The 21,808-nt window shown below is 36.1% G+C and overlaps 1 protein-coding gene across 1 annotated transcript; it reads left to right on the top strand.

Annotated features, from left to right (window-relative positions):
• The first annotated feature begins 760 nt into the window (after positions 1-760).
• Positions 761-11,821, top strand: LOC122718583 (serine protease nudel-like). Its single transcript, XM_043943718.1, is given in 27 exon segments — positions 761-841; positions 844-903; positions 1,281-1,386; positions 1,462-1,599; positions 1,709-2,378; positions 2,864-3,111; positions 3,495-4,076; positions 4,364-4,570; positions 5,255-5,415; positions 5,499-5,626; positions 6,012-6,458; positions 6,670-6,968; positions 7,047-7,191; positions 7,336-7,466; positions 7,544-7,798; positions 7,863-8,082; positions 8,190-8,359; positions 8,432-8,545; positions 8,624-8,810; positions 9,237-9,575; positions 9,793-9,981; positions 10,044-10,191; positions 10,294-10,450; positions 10,520-10,699; positions 10,806-11,043; positions 11,122-11,238; positions 11,425-11,821. Coding segments are annotated over 27 exon segments (6,030 nt in total). The 3' UTR covers positions 11,738-11,821.
• Positions 11,822-21,808: the final 9,987 nt, after the last annotated feature.

The following is a 21,808-nucleotide window of genomic DNA, read 5'->3' on the forward strand; positions in this document are numbered from 1 at the left end:
AATATATTATTTATTATTATAAAAGAAATTATTTCGCATTTAAGAAATAATGAATAATATATATTCTTTTATGAAATTATGCGCACGTTTGGCGCATTCCAATATAAATTGCGTGTACGCAATAATTGGCAGAAATCGATGACGTGTGAGGATCCTATCCTATAAAAAAGTAATGAGCAGAAAAAATTTTATTTTTGGTAAGCATTCATTTCAATTTGCGAAACAGGAAGTTTCACAATAAGAAAAAAGGAAATAAAATATTAAATTTTCTCTTTTTTTTTTTTTCATCTATAATTTAATATTTGCTCACCTTTTCCCTATCTGTTCTTTTCTTTGCCATTTTGATTCGTTCTTTATCCAAGATAATTTTTCCCCATCCATTCATTTTTTAAATTCTTTATATAATTTCTTTTTACATAAGTTCAAAATTTATTTATTTTTTTAAATCCATTTATTCTCACATTCATAATTTTCATTACATCGTTCTTCCAGATCGATTCATTCGTCTCCATTCATTCAATAAACTAATAATAATATCGAACAAATCAATAAAATTATAATCACGTAATAAATAAGTACATAATACACACACAGATGAAGAAAAAAAAATGAAAAGAAAGAGAAGGAAGAAAATAGAATTGCCAATAAGAATTAAAAGAATTAAAAGCATTCGCTACGACTTAAAGTGTCATTGACTCGATGATGAAATCACGATTTTCGTTCACCCGAAATATTGCTGACACACACGTTGTCGAATCGAATGCGCTGGGTTATTTCACTTTGGCGACATCGAGTGCACGAGCCATTGTCGAGAACAAACTTTGTCGCGAACGTCTCGTGGCTGTTTCGCCTCGGATTTCCATCGGATGGAAACGACTCGACGAGGAGAGAATCTTTGAGAACGTGAGTACTTCGATTCTTCCGCCTACGTACGAGGAATCGTTAAATTGAAACGTGAAAAATAGAATTCGAAACGAATGGTTAAATTTATTTCTTTTTTTTTTTTTTTTTTGAATTTGGAATAAGACAAATTAATTTTTTTTTTGACATTATTTTTTTGAAATTGTATAAATGACATAAACTTTGTTTCCATCACAAGTTTGTTTTCCAATGAAAATATATTTTATTTATTATTAAATTTAAAACTGTCAAGATTTGGATTTGAATATTTTAACGATATTAACGAATTTATTTAATAATAAATTTATTTAATAATAAATTTATTTCATATTCGAAGATTCAAACTTTTGACATCGTTTCTTTCCTCTCTTCCCATCTAGGGAATTTGTCGCTAGTTTCTCACCATGGACACGGAATGTAAGAAGCATTTGGAGGATGCGCCGATATTAGACGGCCATTGCAGCGTGAACTTAACTTCCAAACTCGGTACTGATTCTTCTGCATCTTCTATTCATGTCTTCCAACAAATATTTTAATTTTTACACGCGTATATCGTTTCAGATAATTCGACGGAGCATGCAATATCGAAAGAAGGTTGGAAAAACAATAAATATTACAGGGCAATACAATTGATCCAAAGCCTGCTTATCGTATTGGTCTTGTGTTTTGCCGCGTTTTTAATATATTTGAGCGCATCAGGTAATTTCATTCGATCAAAAGTATTAACGCACACAACATCCACCGATTAAACTACCCGATTAAACTTTTGAAACTTTTACAAATGGAATGAAAATATATTATCCATCAGACAGCACATATCTCACCCTGAACGAGGCCAATCAACGAGAACATCTTCAAACCAACAGCGAGTCCACAGAGCCTCAAGAGACAGAGACGAATTTTCGATCTGATGAAAATCGACAATTCTACAACGAGGAATACAATCGTCTCAGCCCCTCAGAACTGAGAACGATATTACTGTCCACGATGGATCTGGATCGTCGAAAGCGGCGACATCTAGACGCGAATCTCTGTAAACAGAACATGGAGCATTGCAAGATCGTGATGGATTCCATGATGAAGATCGTGAACACTGTGAACAACAGTATGCCACATCTTCTCGAGTTTCTCAAGAATTTCCCCATGGATAAGGATGCACCCAAATCGAAACTCGTCGAGTTGGTCGAGTGTCTGCAATGCAAGAACGATTCGATCACGTTCATAGACGAGACAGGACCCGACAATCTGATGAACAACGCGCGCATGATACACGAGAACCGCGATCAGATCAAGAGTAACGTGGACACGGTTTGCAATTTGTTGGACGAACCGGATTCGAATCTCGTGGACGCTTCGAAATCTAGAGGGGAGGGTGCCAAAAAATTGGCGAAATGGACTTTTGTCGACAGCTCTGACAGCAGTGATGTGAAGGAGGACTTGGATGGTACTGAGAGAAAAGATAGTACGGAGACGACCTCGTGAGTATTGCTATTTAATTTAAATATTATTACATTGTGTATGATCGGTACACAGCAGTGATTTAATAGTTAGAAACATAATAATAATTGGAAATAATTGGCTTGAGATTATATACGAAAAACGGATCGATTATAATAAATTATTTAAGCATTAACTTTCTTCGAAAATTTTAACCATTTTTATTTTCTCAATTAAATTCTAGTGTGTGGTTTCAAGATCGATCTAGATTTTTGAATCCATAATTATCTAGAAAAGTATTAAGTTTCTAACAATCTAGGAAAAAAAAAATTTTCCAATATTCGAATTTAGTTGCTCGGATTAAGGATTAACGTCACAGTTTGTAATCTCAATGGATATTTCGGAATGTAAGGTAAAAGGAAAGCGAATAAAAAATCTTCTTTCCAAATTATCGATGAATATATCCTTGTTAATGTATCCATGTCATCACTCTCATCTATCTAGATATCGACATTGCCGTTTTCAGATCGTGGACGAGTGACGCAATGAAGTATGAATCGAAGAACGCGTGGACGGAAGCGGAGAGTGCAGAAACGACGCCGATGGCGGAACAAACGATCGCGATCGATGATACGAAGGGGATCGCGATTAATGCGAACGTGACGGCCAAACCAGACGATGGAAACGTGACGGAAATCACGATCGAGCAGGTGCATCCTTCGGTGCAACCTTCGATTCAAGGTCACGGCCAGGGGAACGAAACGGAAAGAGAAGGTGAAATCGACAGATAAATTATTTATTAATGTTCTAATCATTAATGTATAGAATATTATTTATATAAATAATTAAACGTGCGCTCAACTTTCGATTTCACTCATTTTAAATTTTGAATTTTAGAGTATAGAATATTTCTAATAATTTATAAGAATGTCACATTAATTTCTAGATAAATAAATAAGATTACCTTCTTGCAATTATATAATTGTACAGAATTGGATTAATTAAAAGTTTAAGTTTTGCCAGATTTTCAATTAAATCCAAGTTAGAATATGGAAAGAAAAACGGAATACTAATTATTATTATACAATAAATTAGACATTTGATTAAAATTTCATACACACACCGAATTCTCTCTACAATTCAAGTGTCGATTCCAGGACTCGAAGGAGCGAGCGCCCAGATGAAAATGCGCGCTCCCCAAAGCAGAATCATGACGAACGTGGCACCAACACCGGGGATGATCCCTACAGCGGAAACGATGAAATCCTCCCAGCAACTGGTACTCACACCAACCATATCCTGGATACCGTATCAGGTATGCTTCTTTGGATTGAGCAATCCACCGAAACAGTCGGGCGGCGTGGATCAAACGATGTACGGGGCTTCCTCGCCCGCGGAGATTGGATATCCGATTTCGCAACACCGGCAAGGCTACCAGAACACGAATCACGCGCCAAATTACGTGCAAGTGCAGGCGCAATCCGTGCAATTCTTCCCTGGAAATTATGGCGGACAAAAGATTGGCCCAACAGGACCCGCGATCCCGAATTTTCCTATATTCCCGAGACAGCAGAGCTTACCAAGCGAAAATGCGAATTTCAAAACCCCTTATTATTGCGCCTTCATACCCAAGCCCACATTCCAATTCCCCACTGTTCCTGGAGTATCGAACGAGTATCAAAGATCTTCCGTTAAAAATGGGAGCAACGAGAAAGAGGACGATTCGGATAAGGAGGATGGTAAGAAAGTGTCGCAACTTGATAAGAAAGTGTAGTAAAAATTATTTACTATCCGAATAATTGTTTATAATTGGTTATATATGCTCGTATTATTATTTTTAATATTATTATTATTATACGAGTTGTAATAATATTCGAAATATTCGAATTTAGAATTTTTCTTTCGTCATTCCTAGAAACACAAATTTTTTTTCTCGTATATTTGAAATTTATTCTCAGCAAGGAGTATTCAAGCTTTTCGATTTGAAAAAAAAAAAAAAAAAAGATTAATTTTGGTTTCTCGATAGAATATTCTAGATCGTGTCCGTCTAATATGATTCAATGCAACGACGAGAAACGATGCATATATAGAACGCAGTGGTGCGACGGATTGGTGGATTGTTACGACGCAAGTGACGAGATCACGTGCTCTTGTAGAGATCGAATTTCGCAAGAACGACTTTGCGATGGTTATTTTGATTGCCCGGAAGGAGAAGATGAATTGGGATGTTTGGGTAAGGATCTTATAATTTATAAAGCTTCTAGGGAACTCTAGAACTTGAGTCTAGGGAATTTTCACGACTCTAAAATGTTATTATTACTTTAAAACGTCTATATTCTGCAATTGTAATATATATATTTAGAAACTTTAGAATTTTAGGATTTAGAGAAATCCTAGGGAACTCTAGAATTACAGAACTTAATATTGAGGAATTTTAGAATTTTAAAATGTTATTTCTCTAAGAGATTTATATTTTGGAATTCTAGATGAAATCTACAACTTTGTATTTTATATGTATGTGTATATATGTGTATGTAGATATGAAGTACTTGTTACAAGTAGGTCGTACAGCAGAATTCTGTTTCATCGATAGAGTATAAGAATCTATTATTCAATAAGTGAAATATTAAAAACTGATGTGAGAAAAATGCAACGAATTTAAATACAAATGAGAAATATCTATATAATTATCGGAGCTCGATAAAATATAATTTAAAATATAAAATTAATTCACGACATAGCAGCACTATGATCGTGCATATTTCACACAAGATGGCATCAGGTATCCTTATTTTATACTGCATCCGGAACTATTTTATCCATGGAACAACGAATTGCGTTTAACTATGCAAAATTTTTTATTATTTTTCATTCTAATTGAATATTTATCTAATCTAATTGAATATTTATGTTCCAGGTTGTCCAAAGACTTCGTTCAGTTGCAACGATTGGCAAAGACGATACAACAACGACAATTGCGTCCCAGTTTCCCAAAGATGCGACGGAGTGAAGAATTGTGCCAATGGAAAAGATGAAATGGAATGCAATATTCTCACCCCTTCGTTCGTCGAAGGGAATGTAACTCGAATCGATACAATTTCTTTTCTATTTCTTCTCTTCTAATCCATCAATCTTAATTATCCTAATAAATTTTTTATTAGGTATTCACGATTGGCTACATCGAAGGATACCTTCACAAGAACTTCAAGGGCCAATGGTATCCCGTGTGTACAGTGGTCAAATCATGGATCAAGGATGCCTGCATATCCGAAATTGGCCACGACATTAGGTAGAATTCCATTTATTAAAAACGAAATTTTTAACTGATCTTACAATTTACAGCTAGTTATAATTAAAAATATCATAGTTAAACAAATACACTTTTTTTTAACTTTTCTTTTCTTTTTATAATTCTAACTTACAATTTAACATTTTAAAATTCTAAAATTCCTTAATATTAAGTTCTCTAATTCTAGAGTTCCCTAGGATTTCCCTAAATCCTAAAAATTCTAAAGTTTGTAAATATATATATTACAATTACAGAATATAGACTTATTGTCTTCTTGAATCATTAATCCCCAGGGACAGATTCAGACAACAAAGCAATTTCACTCTATTCCCTAAAATTTAATCAACTCAATTTTTCAACATCTATTCTACCCTTTTTTTCACAGCGAATATCCAGAGGTAAGCATCCATTCGATGCCGCCCAATGAGTATCAGGGTCCTTACATAGCCGAGGTGAACGGCCGGATAAAATTGGTTCCCTCGTGCATGGACACCGCTGTTTTCATCCGTTGTCCGCGTTTCCGTTGTGGAACGAGCGCGTTTTCCCACGAGGATTCCCTGGAACCGCACGTGTTGGAGAAGGAGGAACGGGACACGTTCCGCATATTCGACAAGCTCATGTACAGGAATCGGATGGAACGGATGAAATTCGATGAAAACGGGGATAAAGATGATGACATGGTGGGTTCGCAATTGCGCGTTGTAGGCGGTAGGGCGAGCCAGCCGAAAGCGTGGCCATTCTTGGTCGCCATCTACAAGAACGGTATCTTTTGCTGCGGCGGTGTTATCGTGAACGAAATGTGGATCCTGACCGCGGCTCACTGCCTCGAAGGGTAAGGGGTATATACGTATTTTTATATATTTTTCAATTACAATATATTTTAATGAAATACAGAAAGGTGGATATTTAGAATTATTTCTTCCTCTATGAATTTTTATATATAAGATAGTGAAATGTTTCAAAGTTCAATGTTGTTTATGTAAAAGTAGAAATTCGGTGGTATAATTAAAATTAATTTTAAGTCATTTATAATAATGATACAGTTACACGGGCCACTATTTCGAGATCCAGGCAGGAATACTTCGTAGGCATTCTTTCTCGCCTATGTCGCAGATAAGGAAAGCGCGATACACGGTGATGCATCCACGATACAACGGGAAACACATGAAGAACGACATCGGTATGATCAAGCTTGACGAGCCTCTACGCTTCAATCGATGGATCCGACAAGTTTGCCTGCCTGGTAAGGATATCTTGGGCTCCATGTGGAGAAACAAGCCAGAGCCCAATTCCACTTGTATAGCAATTGGCTGGGGAGCTTTGAGGGAGTATGGACCTGATCGTAAGATATTCTGGTGATAAATTAATCAATTTAAATAAAATTTAAATTTATATTAAACTAGTTGAATTTTTTGTTCAGCCGATCACTTGAGAGAAGTAGAAGTGCCTATATTAAAGAATTGCAAATACGAGGTTGATCAGAACGAGGCCGCCATTTGTGCTGGATACCCTCAAGGTGGCCGTGATGCTTGTCAAGGGGATAGTGGTGGTCCCTTGTTGTGCAGGTATTACTATTAAATAATGCTATTACTATTAAATAAAGATCTAGGGATCCCTAGAATACAGAATTGGAATAAATACGAACGAGAATGGAGAATTCCGTTTGTTTTCTCGATTTTTCTCGATATATTCGCTGTGTACACTTGCAGAAATCCATACTCGGAATCTCAGTGGTACGTGGCAGGCATAATTAGTCACGGGGAAGGATGCGCTCGACCGAACGAACCGGGCGCCTATACGAGAGTCAGTTATTTCCTGAACTGGATTCAAGAAATTTCCAGTGAGTCATATATCGTTTGAAATGAAAATTTTAAATCTTCGTCCCTTTTTTAAACACTATGTATTTGTATTTTTCAGATGATCAAGGATCTCCTTTGAGACGGACTCCCTTGAAAAAATGTCCAGGCTTCAGTTGCGAAGGTGGTTTGGGCAAATGTTTGCCAGTGGAGGCCCGTTGCAATCGAGTAATCGATTGTTTGGACGGGGAAGACGAGGTCAATTGCCGCCATTATCCAGTTTACAGGCAATTAGGCAACGTTAGTTTTGAATCCGTTCCATCTTCCACGATGGAGATCCCAGATGATTCCACGAAACCTGACGAATCCACCTCTGGTATATAGAAATCGACGCAATAATTCTAAAGTTAATTATATCGTGACAAGATTCGTCCTTTCAGCTTCTCCATCGTTCGATGATACGAGCAACAAGCCTTTAGAGGATAGATTCGAGGATCAAACGAACAACGAATTGGGATTGGAAGACACGACTTGGACCACTTCTAACTTGAGATTCGATGACGATGCCAGCACGACTTCTACAACTTCTAATTCTAATTATATTGAAAATGCCTCCTCGATAACGTCGATGCGTTTTCCTACTATATTCACTTGTTCAAGGTATTTCAATTTAAAATTAATATATTAAATAATAAATCGATCAGGCAAATAATGACGAGTCTTTTCCAATTTTCATGGAAAAATTAAAATCCTGATTCAATTCATAGATTGCTTCAAAGTATCACGATCGAGAAAAGATGCGACAGAGTAGTGGATTGCGAGGACAGTACGGACGAGTTGAATTGTACCTGCAAAGATTATTTGCAGAATTTAAGACCGACCGCCATCTGCGATGGTTACGCAGATTGCGATGATCTGACGGATGAACGAGATTGTGGTAAGTACTTTCCCATATATTCTCCAATAGTAGGATACAATGTAATACGGGTAATTTTTATTTATCTCGCAGAAATTTGCGGTAAGAACGAATTTTTCTGCACAACGAGCAAAACCTGCGTTTCGATGTCGAAAAAATGCGATGGAAAATTCGATTGCGAGTTTAAAGAGGACGAGCTCGATTGCTGTGAGTCGTCGTTTTGCGATTAATCGACAATTTCTCACGATAATCAAAGATTCGATTTGATTTCCATTCCTTTTTTAGTCGCGTTCACCGATGGCCACAATGTGTACTTGGATGCCAATGGACGGCCATTTTTGAACAAAGAGGGAATATTGACCAGATTCATTAAACAGAGATGGCAACCAGTTTGCCATCGTCCCAAGATTCATAAAAATCAATCCACGGCCAATCTTATTGGACAAAATATGTGCGAATACTTTGGTTTCGCGTGAGTATATATTTTTTAATTAAATTCTGAAGACGAAATTTCGATAACGCGTAAAATTATTGATCCATATTAAGGTGCTTTTAATAAAACCATGAAATATATAATATAAATAGAATACTAATAAATTTATTGATAAAAAAATATTATTAAAGAAATTATTAATAACAAATTTACAAATAAACAATTTATTCTATTACCACTTAATGATAAATAAATTAAAAACCCAAAAACTCATAAAATTAACATAACCAATCCATATGAAAAAAATTATTAAAACTAAAATTACAAAAAATATAAATTCATTTAATCCAATTTAAATTGAATAAATTTATTAATATCATTAATACAATTAAATTACCAATGATTAAATTTAAATCATTAATTTTTTTTAATAAATTTAAAAAACTGTCTCCATTTTCTTTAAAGAAACTTTGAATCGTCGGAATCCATCACTGTGAAGAATTCTAAGCTCGAAACGATAGCTTGGCAGAGGAAGAACTTTACGTTTCACCAAGAGACCTCCTCAACGACCTCTCTGAACCAAGGAGAAGACTTGGAAACCTGTTTGGGACTTTATATTCATTGTACATCGACTCTGGACGGTAGTGCGCACGCGTATTTAACCAGCGATTCGAATACCGGAAGGCGAGAGCACCTGTGGCCCTGGCTGGCCGCCATCTTTGTCGACGGACGCTTCCGCTGCGAGGCGCTGCTGTTGGACCCGAACTGGTTACTGTCCGCCACGAAATGTCTGGAGAACGTCAGGTAAATGGAGTCACGTCGTAAAAAAAACAAATTCTACTTTTTATTTCGAGAAGAAAATTTAGAAAATTTGAAAATTCGAACGAAATTTTAATCGTGAATTTTATTCGCTTCGATCATTTCAATTATATAACGTATAGTGTCTCAGAGTGCTCGTAATTTTGAACTTGGAACATTTTTTTTTGATTTGAGTGCGTTTCATCTTCGATTAAATTTTTAGATTGGATTCAAATTATACAACAGCCGTGCTCGGCCACGGTTCGTTATTCCGTCATATAGACGGCCCTCATCAACAGATATCGATCATCGATGAACTGCATCCTGTGAATAACTCTGTCTCCGTTCTATTACACTTGAAGAATCGAGCTCACTTCGACCGTTATGTACAACCGTTGTTCCACGATAAAACGTAAGTGCACACGATTAAGCAAGATTGATTTCTATCTATAAACATTTAACGAATATTTCTAGAATTTATCTACCAGGGACGAACGATACTTGCGTGGCTGTCGGGGTGAATGGAAATCACGAGACTGGATCGATATTTTTGAAGCCTGTTCTAGAAAATTGCCCGAATTGTCAACGATGCTTCGTTAATCGTTCGAGTTCCGAATGTTGGGTAAATCTCAAGATTCTTCTTCGTCGCGAAATCATCTCAAATATTTTACAATCAATACAATAATATCTTTCCATCAACATTAATAACCATCCTATCTCATAGAAAAACGAAACAAATTGGAGTGGAACGATATTCTGTCGTGGAAGAAAGGGATGGTACCCTGCAGCCGTCTTCGAGGACAACCAAGATTGTAATTTCACAGATTCGCAAAGGGTGACAAGTATCGAGTACATAAATCCCTACCTGATGGAGGCAATAGGTATAGATTTAGATAATCTGCTGGTCTAATTAAATCTCACAACAATTCTATCAAAATTAAATTACTCAGACGGGCCGAGGAAGTCGAATGTTGAATCGACGTGTAACGGTTTTCGATGCAACATCGGGCACTGCATCCCCCTGAATCGTGTTTGCGACGGTGTTCCGGATTGTCGGGACAAGGAGGACGAGGAATCGGAATATTGCGCAAGATTCCAAGAAAATTGCGAGAACGCCGTGGAAGGGTGCAGTGAGTACAATATAAACATAAACAATAATAGATTAGATTATTGACAAGGAAAATATGGAAAATTAGACAATAGAATCTCACTTAAAATATATATATTTTATTGAAGATTGCACGAGGATGGAGCTTCGATGCAGGAATGGGAAATGCGTGGATCGAAGCGCGTTTTGCGACCGAAGGAACGATTGTTTCGACGGGTCTGACGAGCCTGAGGTGTGTACCTGCTCGGAATACTTGAAACTTACAAGTCCGGAACGAGTGTGCGACGGCGTCCGCCATTGCGTTGACAAAAGCGACGAGTCGCCGGATATGTGTCCCTGCAGAGATTCGAGTTTCAAATGTAAAACGTAAGAATTCTCTTCTTTTTTTTTCATAGTTTTGATGCGTTGAGATTCGTTTAAAAGATTCGTTCCTTTCTTTGATAGAACGAACGGAAACGACATTTGCGTACCGAAAGATTTCATTTGCGACGGGGCGAACGATTGTTCGGATGGCGAAGATGAAGCAATATGCAGAATGTTGAAACCGTTCTCGAACGACAGGTGCGTTTGATTTATTTTCAATTTTATCTTTTAATAAATCTTCTTCTTTTACGAGTATCTATTATTAGTAAAAGAATGAATATTTAAAGGATTTTTTTTTTTCAAATAAAATAAACAAGAATTTAATATCAAATCTTGGTGAAAAAAATCTGGTCTGTCTGTCTTGAGAAAAATGTTCAATTTCAGTGATAGTTCGGGAGAAATGATTCGTCGAAGTTACGGTGTCTGGCATACGGAATGTTTCTCCAGCCCCGTTTCCCCCGAATTAGCATCCGATCTCTGCAAATCGATGGGATATTCTTCGGGGAACGTTATTAATGATGCTGTGGCATCAACGGACCAACCCACGATTCTCAAGTTGGACAATTTTTACATAGCAAAGATAAACGATCGGATATGGTTGTCTCTAATAAGGGGAGATAAGCCATTGGTAACTTTGGAAAAATCGAACGGGACTTGCCATCGTGCGTTTTTAAATTGCGCGCCCATCGAAAATTAAAATTTTTTATAAAATAATTTAAATAATTTTGTACAATCTCCTATTATTTATTACTTTTATTTATTATGCGTGCCATTTATCGTATTGTTATTTATTTTGCAGAAATTAAAATACTATTACATATAGAATAAAGAATAAGAATAAAGAATATTCGAGTCGAAAGGGAACACCGCCCCGTTTATTCCCGTGTTTCAAAAATTTTATTCTACCCACTATACAATCATTATTAATCTTCAATTTCCCCTAAATCAAAATCCAACAAAAATAAATTACTCTCGTTCTTCAAATCTCCTCCTAATTCCACGTTCAAACCTCCTTCTCTCTCTCTCTCTCTATATATATATATATATACACTCCAATCTCAATCAAACTTTTCCAGCAAGGATACTCTCACCATCATCGTGGATGACCACACGACGATGACGATTCTCCATCATCCACCGACCGTAAAGAGCTCGAAACCTGGTCACGGATTACGCAAGCCTCTCTCCGCGACGAGAGAATTAAAAAAAAGAAAGAGAAAGAGAGAAAGAGAGAGAGAGAGAGAGAGAAAGAGAGAAGAAGGAGAAGGAGGAGGATAAAAGTATCGAATCAGGTTGCGGTGTAGGAGGGAGGGTGTGACGGGTGAGAGGGAGGATGGAATGCCACAAATGGGGTCGCAGCCGTTGAAGGTAAACGACTGCGCCCTGGCTGCGAACTGCCTTCGTACGCCTGTTATCGGCGGAAAACGCCGATGTCCATTCACATTCTACGGCTGACTAATCCGTACGGTTGTCAGGAACGTGATTCCATACCGTGATTCCTGTCATAGTGATGACGTTCCATCCGTGAGCGCCTAGGTATTGTTGTTCAACCCTTTCACGCGTTCGTGTCTCAAGGTTAGAGTAGAACGATCGAGAGACATTCGTGAAGACATTTGCGTGGAAGAAATAATGTTGAATGCGAGGGAAAAATTGGGGGATGAAAAATTGGATACATGATATATATGATTTTGAGAACTGGAAAGTTTGATTAATAAAGAAAAGAAAGGGAAAAATGTATAGGAAAAAGTAGACGTTTTGGTAATATTATTAAATTGTGTAATTAAGATTTATGCGAAGCAAAGTTTCATTACGAGAATGGAAAATAAGATTATTTTGAATTGGAGAAGTTTTGTAAGATCATACAGTGTAACGATTCAATGTTTCTGAAAATTATTTCTCTAAAGTTGAAATGGAAGATGATCATCGTTTCGAAAGTGATGACAAAATGGCGTGAAATTCGCGACACCTTGGAAACAAGGCCAAATAACATACCTATTAACTTTTTTAATGATTCGGCTCCTGAAAAATTTCTCTTACTCGTCGTTGTAGATTCGTTTAACGAAATATTTCCATCCCAAATCACTCGAAATTGTTAATTCTCCTCGAAGAATTAACGTTAATACGATATGGTATAATGTTTTTCACTTCAAGGTGCTCCAACCACAACAACTTAGATACTCCTTTTACCATGGATATCGCGAAACCGTAAAAAAAAAAAAAAGAAAAAGAAAAAGAAAATCATTCATCACACGGTTCGCAGCAAATTCTAGCTAGCAGCAGAGAGATATTAAAAGGAACCTGTTCGCCTCGACATCGCTTAAAATCCCGGCCGTTTATACACATTTATCTACCGATGCGTTTCGAGAGATCGTTCGAGCTTGCAACTCGAAGGAATAACAGAGAGTGCAGTGATCTCCGGAATCGCATTACATGCTTCTTGAACGTCGATCGGCGTAAAAAGTTAAAAAAAAAAAAAAAAAAAGAAGGAAAAAAGTGGAAAATTATTAACTCAAAGAATAAACAGTGGAATGGCGATAACTAAACAGATTTATAAATACGTAGAATTCTGTCCTTTATCCAATAATCTAAAGCACAAATACATCAATATCCCGCTTATACATAAAATAGCTCCAAGGATTAATAAAGAATGATGATATCTCTTCTTAATATTAACCAATAACCTAACTTAAATTAATTTTTCTCTAGTTAAATTAACCTCTTGTCAATTTGGAAATTTACATAAATTTCGTCCAAATTTTTCTCTCGTTAATTAAGAAACTCTTTTGTAATAGAAACAGAGGGAACACGACGATCTACGGGTCACAAAAATAATGTTTTTCGTGTGAAAATTTTAAATGGAATTTTCGCCCGCGCGATTGCAGCGATCACAAAGATGGCCGCCGCTCAGCTTTTCTTCCGATGGCATTCGTGCAGAGCGCGCGTCGATTATGTAATCAACGTGGCGCGTACTATGAGTACATACGTGTAATTTCATTCCAAGAAGTACCGTTGACTGTGCTCGCTTCACCGCCTAAGGTGCTTCGTTTCCTTCTGCGACCATTCTCGCTCCGATGCGAGAGGAGGAACCAATCTTTTTTTTTTCTTTTTTCTCCCCCTCTTCCCCTCCCCCCCCCTCGAGTTTTCTAATTGTAAAAGGGGGTTCTGGCAGGCCGAGAGGAAACGGATGATTGATCGAAATGACTGTGACGACAGTTGTTGGTTATCCTTAATCACCTGTAACGTGTCTGTTTTCTTTTTATTTCTGCTTCTTAGAATTTTATTGTTTCTCGCAAACACTGTGTGGTTGTAATAATCCGCGCGTTTCTGCGTGGATGTTTACATCAAACGGATACATGAAAATACATTGATCTCGTATGTTTTGCTCATGTTTCGTTTACCAAACGTTATGAAATTAAAGTTTAAATACGCAAAGTTTCTTTTTTTGAGTATAGATAAATATTCGAGAAAAAATTAGTGATGACTGTTTGAATAGTACAATTTTATCTCGAGGATTTCCTTTTTCTTTTTTTGCATAAAAGCATAGATAATCAGATTGCGAATATAATTTATGAAATAAAGATCTTTTTCATATTTTAAATATCATTTTTTTTATTATTCAATCTATTTAAATGTTGGACTTGAGATTTAATTCGACTCTTAAAAACGAAAGAGGAAAAAACGGAGAAACAAAAATTAATCTCTTAACTTTAATTTATCCTGGCTCGCGTCCATCTCAAAATCCACTCAATCTTAAAACTCGCATTAATTTCCATGAATAAACAACACAGCCGACAACATAGTACGAGATAAATTACGCGAAAACTTTTTCTCCGCTCGACCAACTTCCTTGCGACGTTAATTCATCTCGAATGGTTTTTCGCGATTTCATTTTCTACGGTGGCTCTCCTTTATTAAAATTTCCTCCTTCCCCGAAACAATTAACCGTGTTCCGTGTATCACTGTAATTCCATCGCGATCTTCGAATCGAAAGATCCTTGAACAGGATTGGAGAGAGATTATCCCCTTCGTGGAAATTCGATTCGAATAAAGACGTCCTCGTAAGTCAATGAATTCACACATGGTGAATAATCGCCGCGCGCAACAACTACGGATGATTAATCGCATCCTACGTGGATTTTTTCTCGAGAAGTGGCTGCTTTCACTTGAACGAAGCCAATACCAAAGCTGTCTTTGATTCTTAATGGAAAATCGTGGAGGATCGGTGATGACACGTTGGAAATTCTTTCCCAAGAATTGATCAACTGTCGTCGTGAGAAAGTTGAAACACGCGATGACGAAAAATAAAATTTTCTTCACCAGTTTTTATAACATATAAAATAACTGATTTCTTTAACATCAATTAAACCCATCTCTTTAACAGTATATCCGTTCATCAATAGAACAGAAATATATTTAACGATCATCACACACGAATAATTAAACAATTAAAAGAAAGATACACAATATATGCAATATATGAATCGATACAATTTCACGATCACGTGTTTATGCTTCCAAAATATAAACATCGTGATATGATGAACGTTTAAACGATCAACGGTGTTATTTATATTTAATCCGAATCGAGAAACAAAGTTGGAAACGATAAATGGTAATCTCGATGAGAAATGCCGTCCACGTGAAAAGCTGGCTTACCTATATCCATGGAGCACGTGAAATCGTTGACGACGCGTGAAGGCAGCGCTCCTCGGCTGGGAGCAGTCAGGCACCGATACCGTTACACTTGGCAGCTTCCTGCCACTACGGCGGCCTCCATCGGCCCTGCTCGCCTCCTCTCCTCTGCATACTTGCGCCTCGACAACCTTTTCGGTATCGTCATTGTCACCTACTGTCCACGCTGAGCGCATGCGCACAGCCATGCACCGTAATACCCACGATGCGATACGATCACGAATCGATGGAATTCGAAGAGGATCGGTTCTTGCGTTCGAGAGGGATCTTCTTTTCCAAGTAATATGGAAGGTTTGCTCGTTGCTTATGCGCAATATACTTTGGTATTTTTGTACGAATTAATATATCTCATTTGAGGAGAGTTTTTCTTCTTTTTTTTTTTTTTTTTTTTTTTTTTGGTAAATATTTGCACGATGGCGATTACAGTTGACTTTTATGAAGGCAATTATCGAGAATAGATTTTACCGTCGAGAGCAATTCTCTTGATGATGATTTCTCGAGAAGGGAGATGGATTTTTATTTGATCTGGAAGGTCTCTAATCTCGCTTTTTTTTTTTTTTGTTTTGCTAATGTGTAATATTGAGGTGTGGCTTGTGTGCTTAGATTATGTTATTATACGTGTAGTAATGAAGATTATAATATTTATAATATCTGTATAACGTAGAGAAGGTATATAATTATTTCTGTCTCGATTAAACGAAATCATCTTTAAGAAAAATTGATATTGTTATTGGGTTGTGCTGAAGAGGTTAATAAAAGGGTTCGTTATTCTTTGTTGAAACAATTTGTAATTATCCATTTTTCCAAATGTAAACAATTTAAATTAAAATTGGCAATTAAAACGTATTATTTATCAGATCATATAAGATCGAAGAGATGAATGGTTTTTTTTTTTTTTTTATAAAAATTTATATCTCGTTTCTCTTTTTCTTGAGAAAATGTATATTATTTATTATCTGAATTTTAAATCTATCTATAATTAATTAATTTGTGAGTCTATTACATGCACGGATAATGATTTTTCTTTTTATTTGTATATTCATTGCATAATTATGAATAATCAGTGACTATTACAGTTACCATACCTTGGTTTAATTTGATTAGCATTAATTAATTCAAATTTCCTTTCTCCTCTTTTTCTTTTTTTGCTTTCTTTTAATAATCATAATTCATATCTAATTTGTATGCAAATACTTTATGACTTTATGACCATAAGAATTCATATGTAAATATTCGAAATAAGAATTTACAACATTTAATAGATGCTTATTTTGAAATATCTCGCAACATTATTGAAAAGTTGCTGAAAGAGATTGAGTGGAGGACGATTGATGTAATTTATGTTCGTACCATTACTGACAGTAAAATTCCTGAAACTGATTGTTCAATCGTCGAAGAACTTCTTAAGCATTGGCATAAAAAAATCATATTATCCTCGAACTTGAGAAACTTATCAAAAATCTTGATCCAAATCTTGACTTTACTAATTTTCCAATTTTCCTCATTCTCTCTTCTCCTCGATTAAAATCGAAACGAAAAATCACAAAAATACAGTGCACAAGGGATCATCAATATAAATTCTGATAACAATTTTCATAAAAATGAACTAGAAGATCAAGATCGAAAGAAAATATCGCGATACGTAAAGATGCACAGAATCCCTGTTGACTACCACGAAGGAATGAAGGAAGCATGCAAGGGATGACGTCAGCCAAACCTCCACTTTTAGAAGACACTGTGTAATCGGTGTAATTTAAAAGCTAACTCGCGTAGGCCAGCCTATGGAATGCGAGGATTTTGCTTTTTCTTCTTCTTCTTTTTTCTTTTCTCGAAAAAGTACCTTCGAAAACGAATCGATATAGTGCAATGGTGGCACGGTTCGACTGGAAAATTGGTTTATGGGTTCATAAAGAAATTCATAAGACGTGCGAGACCGTGCGTATCTTGCAAATGAAGCTTCTGCCTTTAATAACACAGTCTAAATGGATATGCATTCCGTGTAACACGGCAGACACAGTTTTCTACGATTTGCTTTTGTGCAAACGTCCAAACATATTATCATATTTTCTCTTAATCGGTTGGAGACACTTCCTTTGTGTTTCAATAGGGATGAAATTTTCCTTATATGCTGACCTTGTTTCTCTTCGCGAGCATTGAATAATTTTTAGAGAAGATTTCTTTCCTTTTTTTTTTTTTTTTTTTTTTTGAGAAATTCAATGGATCAATTAATACCAGTTTTGATAAAGGATTGGTAAGGATTCCTTCAATGTTTAAAACCTGTTCCATTTTACTACGAAAAAAAAATCTTTGAACAAAGAAACCAAAGCCAATCGATGGAAATTCGATTATTTTTCAAGAAAGATCCAATTTTCCAACCTTTTAAAATTACCTGATAAGCTGATAATTTTTAAAAAAAAATTCGAGAATCCATTTTCATCTGGGAAAATCCTCATTTCTTCTTCGAAGAAAGAAATCCTCGGGTTTCGAATTCGATCGAAAAAGACGAGCAAGGAAAATTTGGTAATTTTGATAATTTTGAATTCGTGGCAAGGCGACACACGATTAGGCAGTTTTGGCAGGACGTCGACCCGATGCGAGAAACCGTTCGAAACGCGTTGTCCGGCTGACGTGTACAAGTGTATCGCACGTGCACGTGTATTAGTGTGTGCGCAACAGGCCTTCCATAAGGTTGTATGAGAGAGCGGCTCCTCCAGCTGTCTCTCTTCCCTCGTCTCGCCGCACGTTCGTGTCCTACAAAACTCCTGGCAAATTAACGTCAGGGCATTTACCACGACCTCTTTATCCTCCACGGTGTGTAGTACGTATACATGTGCTCGTTCCACCAAGGAATGCCGAATCGTCGAATTATTCGGGGAAATTCATTCGTGAATTTCACGTGAATTCGTGAAATGGATAGTTTCGAACGGAGAGGTTTTTTTGGTTCTTACTTGAAAATGATGAAAGAGGGAGAGAGAAGGGACGAAAAATTGGAGTTTAATTTTGTTTTAAAATTAAACTCGAAACGAGGAAAGAGAGTGTGAAGCACGAGCGAAGAAATATTTCGAGGGAATTGAGGAAATGTTAAATGATAATTGACAAGAAAGGAAAATGGATTTGCTCGATTTGTTGGATACTTTGATAATAATGGATGAAAATCTTAAATTTTATGAGTTCATTTAATTTTTTTTTTTTTTTTTGGAAAAAGACGTGGCCGTGCTAGTTTTTCAACGAAGAAGAAGAATTCCTCGAACGGTTTCAAGTGCACGTGTTCGACTCTCGAGTGGAATGTTTCAAAGGTGTCAAGGTCACGTTCGATTTTTTCAAATTTCTCGCAAATTTTTCTGCTAAAATATAAAACGAGTCGGTTTATAGATATTTTTATTATATACCGTTATATAATTAGAAATATCTACAAAGAGGAATTTATCCTCATTAAAATCGTTACTTCTTATCTTAATTTTAATTTAAAAACGCGAAAGCAAATATTGTTACAGTGATCTCTCTGAATTAATTACAAAGAACAAATATCCTTTATATATTTCAAACAAGATAAATAATTGTGACCCAAAAAAAAAAAAAAACCTCTTAACTAATGTTCTCAAGTGATTCTAATTATAAAAAAAAAAAAAAAAAATCAATAAACCATTGGATAATTATCAGAAAATTCGTTAAGAAATTTTCTTCGAGGCTGGAAATTCCTCAGAGAAGAACTTCTTCATCCTGATGGAATCCTTCTGCTCCAGAATTCAATAATCTTTTCTTTCTCTCTCAAATTTCAATCGTGGATTTTTACTCCATTCTCTATTCCTTGTTAATCAGAAAATTGAACACGAACGAATTATTATATTATTTATTATTAATTACACGATTAATTCGAATCTAATCCATCCATCGAATTATCCATTAAACGACACTGGTAATTTCGAAGAGAAGAAAAATGCATGAAATGCAGCAGTTCTGAGAGAGAGAGATTTCCATATGGCGGTGTGTAATTCGACGAAAAAGGAAGGAGCAAGATCCAAGGAGGAATTTAATAACGGTTATCGGTTATATTGTATCCAGTCTCGATCACGATTCAGCAAGGAAGTGGACCAAACGAACTAGCTAGCCACGAGTATTATACCATGATATTTCCGGAAAACGGTGTTCTCTTACTCCTTGAACTACTTTACAATTCAACCATAAATATTGCAATACCGTGTTCGCTTGATTTTTTCTTCCAAACCGTGATCTCTTCCCTCGCCAATACAAATTTAATTTCTCGATCGCGTTCAACGATTGATTCGACGAAGCACTGCTGCTTCGTTCGAGACACGAATTAATAAAGAAATTCTGGAATTGAAGAAAAATTCTGTCGAAACAGAGCTCGTCGATCAAAATTCCATCGCGAATTCTGGACAACTTGGGTCAACGTCCCGAAATCTATTGATTGCGACTCGCTGTTTTTGCCGCGCCTAATACGACACGAAGCGAGGCGATGAATTATTAATGATACGTAATGTAAGACAATTACTAGGAAGAAAAATCCATTCGTTGCAGAGGATACAGGAGAATGCCATAGAGGTTTTATGCGACTTCTGATCGAAGAATAGAAAGAATCTCTTTTAATGTACAGTTAAGATGGTTAATCATTTTGCAGATTAATTTATGGAAAACGCTCGAAATATATGGAATAAAAAGAAGATAATCATGAGAATTTATATATAGGAATTTATATTTATATTAAAATTATATGTAAAATTAAAAAATTATATGTAAAAATTAAAATTAAAATTATATATAAAATTATATTTATAGTTTTGAGGATTAATAACGAAGGAAACGTGTGAATATTCAAATTTTTTAATAAATCTACCAAACCTCGATCGTTAAAGTATGAAATTAAAAGTCAGAAGACATTAAAATTTGAATCGCTCGCGATCCAAGATCTCAAGATCTCGAGATTTTTCAAAAACACAAATCCACTTTCTAACCACTTTCCAACTTTGGCAACAAAGAAATTTATTCCAATTCACTCGTGTTTCTTAACGCGAAATAATTAACAACGGATTAAACACTTGTCACACTTTCTAACGAGCGTTTCCATCCAGGATTATCATTATCGAACGATGATTATCCCTCGAACGAAATTCGTAATTTCGAATCGAATTGTCCCGTGGCGGGACAATGATTTAGAAAGTGTAACGAGATTCGTTTGAACGGAAATCGCGCGGAAGGTAAACAGCTTTTCCCAATTACCATATAGATATCCCCGCAGCTGCGGTTTCTCGTTGCAGTTTTACTCTGATAAAACCTCTTATTTATATCCGCTATCCAACATTCTAATCTAACGTCGTTACGCAGAACCGATGTTATCGCGAAATCTCGAATTACAAAGAATATTGCATATCAATGCAATTTTTAATACAATCCTCTCCTTTTCTTTCTCTTTGCATTCGGTGTATCGACGTCTCAGAAATAAATAAATAAATCGTATAAAATGGATCGTATAAAATGATCGAAAGAAATTATTGAAAATTACTTCCAGTTAAATTATCCGATTTTCTGACATCTCTCCGTTAAAATAAAAATCATATATAATGAGAATCCAAAAGAAAATTAAAATTAAATTAAGAAAGAATTGCACGAAGAATGATATACTAATAGTGAAACGATCCGATTAATTCCTTCCACGATGCGTCTCTCTGCTAATCCAAAAAGAGAAGAAGTCTCTTCCATTAACGTTTTCTAAACCGAAGAAATTCTTCTTCCACGAATACAATAAATCTATATCTCTCTTCTCGTTTTCGCAATGTATCCTCGAGATGACGCCCATACAATGGCGGAACACGGGTGAGTCACGGGTTTTTATTTAAATCGAGATGACTCGAACATTCGACTCGGTATAATCTCTCTTGGATTATCGCGAGGAAGAGCTCGTTTCTACTTTTCAATTTCCAATTTTTGGAAGTTGGACGGGATATGATGATTTATCAAGGAGCCTCTCTCGTTTTGCTCTCTTTGACGGCCGATTCGGTAGTGCGCAGCTGCGAAGAAAGTTGGGAAAGTGCGTAATCGTTCGAGATCCCTTTGGCGA

This window comes from Apis laboriosa, unplaced genomic scaffold, assembly GCF_014066325.1.
Source record: "Apis laboriosa isolate Shangri-la unplaced genomic scaffold, ASM1406632v1 scaffold64_cov150, whole genome shotgun sequence".
In the NCBI taxonomy this organism is placed as follows: Eukaryota; Metazoa; Arthropoda; class Insecta; order Hymenoptera; family Apidae; genus Apis; species Apis laboriosa.